The following is a 7,194-nucleotide window of genomic DNA, read 5'->3' on the forward strand; positions in this document are numbered from 1 at the left end:
GATGGTGAGACTTAGTTCTTACCTTGGGCACATCATCAAACAAGTTCTAGTGAGAAAAGAGAATGTCACGATTGGTAACATAGTGTGTATTTGAAAAATGACAGAAAGTCAGAAAATGAGAAGACCCTAAAGGAGGTAGAGTGACACAACATCTGCAACAATTTGCTTACACATATTAATGATCATACAAGTATGCAAAACACTTTGTTCTTTGATACACAAGGTCCCCAGGGGCAGTGCCAACACCACAGCTACTAACCATAATAGCAACAAATATTTAATATGCAATATTATTTCAAATCACGATATTGGTGTAACTGTATACTGCTACAAATATTTTTTTATATCTAGGTAATACTTAACACATTTCCCAAAAATAAAGAAAGAAAAATTTTTGAGCAACGTATGTTTGTAATCCGGAAGACTCAGTAGCAGGATAACGTGTTCTACTTGCTTTCAATAAACTGAGAATAATGAGATAACAAGAGATATTTTTTTCCTATTGAAGGTCTTAGGCGTACAATGACAATTACTGAAGCAGGGAACAGAACTACAGTTACCAGGTTCATCCTCTTGGGATTCTCCGACTTGCCAAAACTCAGAATCGTCCTCTTTTCAACATTCCTAGGGATCTACCTCATGACAGTATTCTGGAACCTGGGTCTTATCACTCTGATCAAGATGGATGTCCACCTGCACACACCCATGTACTACTTCCTCAACAAACTTGCCTTCATAGACATATGCTATGTGTCCTCCACGACTCCCAAGATGCTCTCAGACTTCTTCCAGGAGCAGAAATCCATCTCCTTTGTGGGGTGTGCTGCGCAGTACTTCTTCTTCTCTAGTTTTGGTCTGACTGAGAGCTGTCTTCTCGTGTCCATGGCTTATGACCGATACGCTGCCATTTGTAACCCTCTACTGTACACAGCCATCATGTCCCCGACCCTCTGTCTACAGCTCTTGATAGGCTCTTGTATAACTGGATCCTTTGGCTCTTTTATCCAACTGTGTGGCATACTTCAGCTTCAATTCTGTGGGCCCAATGTCATTAACCATTTCTTCTGTGACCTTCCCCAACTACTGAACTTATCTTGTTCTGACACATTTTTCTTACAAGTTTTAACTACTGTGCTGACAGTGATCTATGCACTGGCCTCTGTCCTGGTTATCATGATATCCTATGGTTATATCGTTGCCACCATTCTGAAGATGAGTTCGGCTGAAGGCAGGTCCAAGGCTTTCAACACCTGTGCTTCTCACCTGACGGCGGTGACTTTTTTCTATGGCTCTTGCACCTTTGTGTATTTATGCCCCAATTCTGATGATTCTCTGAGCCAAAGCAAGCTAGCTTCAGTCATATACACTTTGGTGATTCCCCTGTTAAATCCATTGATCTATAGTCTGAGAAATAAGGAAATCAAAGATGCCCTCATCAGATGTAAGAAGAGAGTTTTCTCCTGACATTATTTTATTGATAAGGTTTACATATCTTGTGTCGTTTATTCCAAGATAAGTGATAAACATGAATATTTAGTTTTAAATATATATACTTTAGTATCACTTACCTGAGCCTGGCTAGACTTCCATCTATTAATGATCCGTAATTATTGGTGTTTTAAAATGAGGATCTTTAAAAAATAATTTTATTGGGGGCTTATACAGCTTTTATCACAATCCATCCATCCATCCATCCATCCATCCATTCTCTCTAGCTCATTTGTACATTTGTTTCCATCACCATTTTCAAAACATTTTCTTTCTACCTGAGCCCTTGGAATAAGCTCATTTTCCCCTCCCCTCCACCCCCTTCATGAGCCTTTGGTAATTTATATAAAAAAAATTTCTCCACCCAGTTTTCTGTTGTCCATTCCCCTTGGAGGGGATTATACATCAATCACTGTGATCAGTTCTCCCTTTTTCCCCTCATCTTACCCTTACCCTCTTGCTATCACTACTCTACTTATTGGTCCTGAGGGGGTTATTTGTCCTGTATTCCCTGTGTTTCCTGCTCTTATCTGTACCAGTGAACATGCTCTGGTCTAGCCAGATTTGTAAGATAGAGTTGGGGTCATGATAGTGGGGGGAAGGAAACATTAAAGAACTAGAGGAAAGTTGTATGTTTCATCAGTTCAGTACTACACCCTGACTAGCTCATCTCCTCCTTGTGACCCTTCTGTAAGCGGATGTCCAATTGTCTACAGATGGGATATGCATCTCCACTCCACCCTCCCATAATTTACATAGATGCAATTTTTTTTTGTTCTGGGTCTTTGATTCCTGATGCCTGATCCCATCGACACCACATGATCACACATGCTGATTTGCTTCTAGCATGTTGTCTTTGTTACTTCTCAACTAGGTGTCTGCTTGTTTATCTTCAAGCCTTTAAAACCCAGACACTATATATTTTGATAGCTAGCACCATCAATCAGCTTTCTTTACCACATTTGCGTATGCACCTGCTTTGTTTTCAGCGATCATGTTAGGAAGGTTAACATCACAGAATGTCTGGTGATGTAGTTAGTTTATTGTGCCAACCTGGTCTATGAACACTTGTGAGGGTTATTGAAGGGTGGAGGGATAAATAGCTTGGTGGGTCTCACCTTTCTAATTCTCCGATCTCTTGCTTTCTGATGGTTGGGCCAAGGTAGAGCTGTCTTAGCTAGTTCCCTTCTTTAGCTGGCAAAGCTCACTTCCTGCAAGACATCCCTGGAGAGAAGCCACATGTACCTACCCCAATGCAGCCCTGGGTTCTGGAGCACCCGTTTGCAGACCTCTGCCAGCACTGAGATGTTTACACACAGTCACTGACTCAGTTTTCCTCTGGCAGTTAGTGTCATTGCATCTATTTTGTGAGATTGAGGAAGGCTTTGTGGATTGGTGTCGAACATATTGGTTAATGGGTTAATGTTGGGCTTGTGGGTTTGGGCAGCACTGGGTTGGGATGTTTTCTTGATGTGCCTTTAACTTTTATATAAAACTCTCTCTTACAAATCAGTTTCTGTGGATTTGTTTCTCTAAAGTACCCAGACTAACACACCAGGCTATTAGAACAAAGTGTTCTTGCATTGAGGGAGTACTTGAATAGAGGCCCAATATCCATCTGCTACCTTGACTATTTCTCTTTGGTTATATATAAATATATTCACATATGTACATGCCTGTATTTAGCCCTCTATAAATGTCCTTTGCCTCTGAATTCTTTCCTCTATTTCCTTTTCCCTTGTCCCACTATCATGTTTGGTCTTCATTCAGGTTTCAGTAATTCCTCTTGGCTTCATTGCCTTTGATCAAGCCTCATCAGGCATCCTATGCCCTCCTTGCCAACCATTTTAGATCATTTGTTGTTTCCTTGTCCCTGAGTTTGGTGGCATCACCCTTCCTTTCCTCTGCATCCTTCTCTCCCTTGTCCCCCAGGGAACCACTGGTACAGTTGTTTTCTCCTCTGGATTGTTTATCCTGCCTATCTTGTCTAGAAGGAAATGCAGAGACACTAATAAACATAAAAATAAGACGTAGCAAAATAAAACAAAATAAATAAACCAATGACAAAAAGAGAAAAGCCTTTAAATAGTTCCAGGTCTGTTTCTTAACTTCTGTTGATTTGTGGTTGAGACTGATGGGATGCCACCGCCTGCCCCAGAAGTCTGTTTTTGGTATTCCCCAGGGACTTCATTGCCTTGCTCCCCTTGCTGTTCTGTTTCACATTGTTAGTTTTTCATCCCAGTTTGATGGGGTAAGATCGGGCACAATTCCCACATTGTGTCACCAGTGTTATCCCCAGTAGCTCTATGGGTAAATGAGGGATGTCATGTCTTGTAGTGGGGCAGGCCCTATGGTCCTTTCTGTGCATTGACTGCTCTGTGCAGGAATATCGTCCTCAGGTGTTGGTGGCAAAATGAGCATCTTAGTACAGATTACTTTTTTTCATCTTTTAAGAAATTTCATTTTATTGCATTTTGGCTGTACTTGCAATTTCTAATTAGTTTCTCATTGCATGATTTCTGCACAAAAATAAATGACATTAGTTACCTTATTTGAGATGTGTCAATATTGTCTTTATTTATATTCCTGTTCCGTTTCTGGTGCTCTATTTCCCCTCTCCACTCACCTTCTCTTCATTCTTTTAGTTTCCTGACACTATTGAGTATGGATACCTCTTAGGATCCTGAATACAAACCATATATTGCAGTGTGTCATACACTGGAGTAGAATCATACGTCTTCATGCCTTTGAATTTAGACGTGGCCTTGTGAGCTTTTCTGGCAAGCAGAACACGAATGGGCAGAGCGTCTTACACTTCCAGGCAGAAAATTGATGTATTAGTTTCTCTACCTATTCATCTCACCAGTCTCCCATTAGTGGATGACTCAGGGTAAGACAGCCTAAAGTGACTCAGGACGGATATAGAGTGTTATCAAGCAACACACCTTTTCTTTGCATTGGTTGTCAATATAGCATAATCTATCATAATTGTTTTGGTAACTTTAACATGTGTATGGTTTAGTATTGTAAACAATATTAAAACTTAAACATTTGTAAATGTCTTTAAGCTAGGCAGTGGGTGTGAAAGGAACAGTGCTTATTGGAAAGAAAAAATCTATGTTTGGCACAATAAAGTATTTGACTCAGCTGCCACCTGTTGTAGTTTGGGGAGGAGATTATATAAGTAATGATGTAGAGTAATTTATGATTTAGATAAATGTGGGAAACAATGTTTATAACACTTGTTGAATGAATGTAACGTATCTGTAAGAAAACAACTGGTCCATTTGAAGGTAACTAAATTTCCGTAAATGGACAAATGGATTAAAAATCTCTGGTACATACATACAATGATGTACTATACATCCCTAAAAAGCAGTGATGAATGCATGGTGCACATTGTCACTTGGGAAGGGTTGGATTAAAGTATGCTAAGTGAAGTAAGCCAAGCACAGCAGGACAAGTGCAATATGAGTCCACAGAAGTAAGCTTAAAAAGCAGAAGGGTGGACATTGACCTCCACGCAAGTACTCCCTCAATGCTAGAACCCTTTGTTCTATTAAACTAGCATTCCATGGTGCTCACCTTCTTGACACTATCACTGAAGACAAAGTAGGTGCATAACAAATGTGGTGAAGAAAGCTGATGGTGCCTGGCTATCAAAAGATATAACATCTGGGGTCTTAAAGGCTTGAAAATAAACAAGTAGCCATCAAGCTGAGAAGTAACAAAGCCCACATGGAAGAAGCACACCAGCCTGTGTGATCATGAGGTTTCTTTAGGATCAGTTATCAGGTATCAGAAGACCTAACACAAACAACATCGATGTGAGTGAAGTGGGGGGCAGAGGGAGACCCCAAGTCTATCTGTTGACTATTGGACATCCACTTACAGAAGGATCACAAGAAAGGGACAAGCCAGGTGGAGTGCAATATAGCACCAACAAAACATACAACATCCCTCTAGTTCTTTAATGCTTCCTACGCCCCGCTATCATGACCCCAATTCTACCTTACAAATCCAGCTAGACCGGAGCATGCACACTGGTACAGATAAGATCTCTGAACACACAGAATTCAGAATAAATTAACCCCTCTGGAACAATAATGGAAGTAGCAATACCATGGGGGTAGGATGAAGGTGGGGCTAGAAAGGGAGAACTGATCACAGTGATCGACACAGTACTTCCCGACCGCCACCAGCCAAGCCCCACTCAGGGGGTCAAACAACGGAAACATGAGTGACAGGAGACAGCAGCTGATGTAAGATATGGAGATAATAATAATTTATAAGTTATCAAGGGTTCATGAGGGAGGGGAAAATTAGGGGCTGATCCCAAGGGCTAAAGTGGAGAGAAAATATTTTGAAAAGGATGATGGCAACATCTGTGTGAATGTGCCTGAGGCAGTGGACATATGGATTGCTATAAGCACTGTAAGAGCCCCCAGTAAAATTTTTAAACAAATAAAGTCAAGAAATCTACGACTTCCAGAGTTAGAACATAAAACCAGTTCCCATTTCTAACCTTGTAAAAATTAGAAAGACTAATCAAAAAAGGTCAGTTAAACTCAACATTTGAGTAAAGACTAAGTTAAAGATAAGATCATCAAACCTCATTGTTAATACCTCTAAATAATTGAAGGTCATGCTCAAGAAATTCTTGCAATAGAACAAAATGGCTCATGGAAAGAAAGTTAGGGAAATACGATATGATTCTCCCACAGGTGCCTGCTGATGTCCGTCATCATCTCTCGATACCCATGCACATTTAAGTATGGGTATGGGAAGTGTGAAGAAGGAAGAAATGCAACAAGTCTTAATTAATGCTGTGAGGAGATTGAAGGATGAAGCTTTTGCCCCCTCTGTTCCTGAGTAAACTGTTCTGCAATGCACTCTATGTAGCTTCTCAGAGGACAGTTCAGGTGATCCGGCAATCAGTTATACATTGCAGTGAGCATTTCTTTATGCACCTTAAAAAATGGTTTTCCTTTCTTCTCTGACTCATTCCTCTTTTTCCTCACTCCTGCTCACTAGTACAATGCACCTAGTTCATGACACTTCATTTTAGGGTGTGCTTTCTGGAAAACCCACCTGGTTGACTAACATGCATGTTACTAACTGCTGGCATGCAGATTATCCAAATTACTGTGGTTAATGAGGATCATCTTTCCATGTGTCTTTCATTTTTCATCACTCTTCTTCCTTCTGGACAGTGAGAGTCTTCAACTTCAACCTGAACTTACATATGAGCAACTGGTAGCTTGTTCCATAATCAGCCCTTTGCCGGTTTTAGCTGCTGATAGTGAGTTTCTCCATTGTCTCTTTCCAGGGATGTAGTCAGTTTGATTTCTGTGTATTCCATCTGGATTAGTCCATATGTACACCCTGTGTTGAAAAACAGTATTTTCTATGAGCAAGTCGTTGGTCTTGCAAAATTCTATCATGTAATCTCTAGCTTTCTTTCTATCACCAAGACCATATTTTCCAAATAAAGGTTTCTTGTTTTTATTTCCAGCTTTTGAATTCCAATCACCAATGATTATCAGTGCTTCATGATTGTATGTTTGTCCAGTTTCAGATTGAAGACGTGGGTAGAATTGTTTAAAATCTTCCTAACTTGGTTTAGTGTTTGGTGTATGAATTTGAATTATAATTGTTTTCATTGGAATTCCTTGTACGAGACAGAAGTGTTCTTTTACACAATAA

At 40.2% G+C, this 7,194-nt stretch overlaps 1 protein-coding gene across 1 annotated transcript; it reads left to right on the top strand.

The window, feature by feature from the left end:
* The first annotated feature begins 522 nt into the window (after window positions 1-522).
* On the top strand, window positions 523-6,281 carry LOC142446305 (olfactory receptor 5AN6-like). The gene is made up of 2 exons (XM_075548071.1): window positions 523-1,441; window positions 6,277-6,281. The coding sequence occupies exons 1-2, from the start codon at window positions 523-525 to the stop codon at window positions 6,279-6,281; spliced, it is 924 nt and encodes a 307-aa protein (XP_075404186.1).
* Window positions 6,282-7,194: the final 913 nt, after the last annotated feature.

Source organism: Tenrec ecaudatus, chromosome 4 (assembly GCF_050624435.1).
Source record: "Tenrec ecaudatus isolate mTenEca1 chromosome 4, mTenEca1.hap1, whole genome shotgun sequence".
In the NCBI taxonomy this organism is placed as follows: Eukaryota; Metazoa; Chordata; class Mammalia; order Afrosoricida; family Tenrecidae; genus Tenrec; species Tenrec ecaudatus.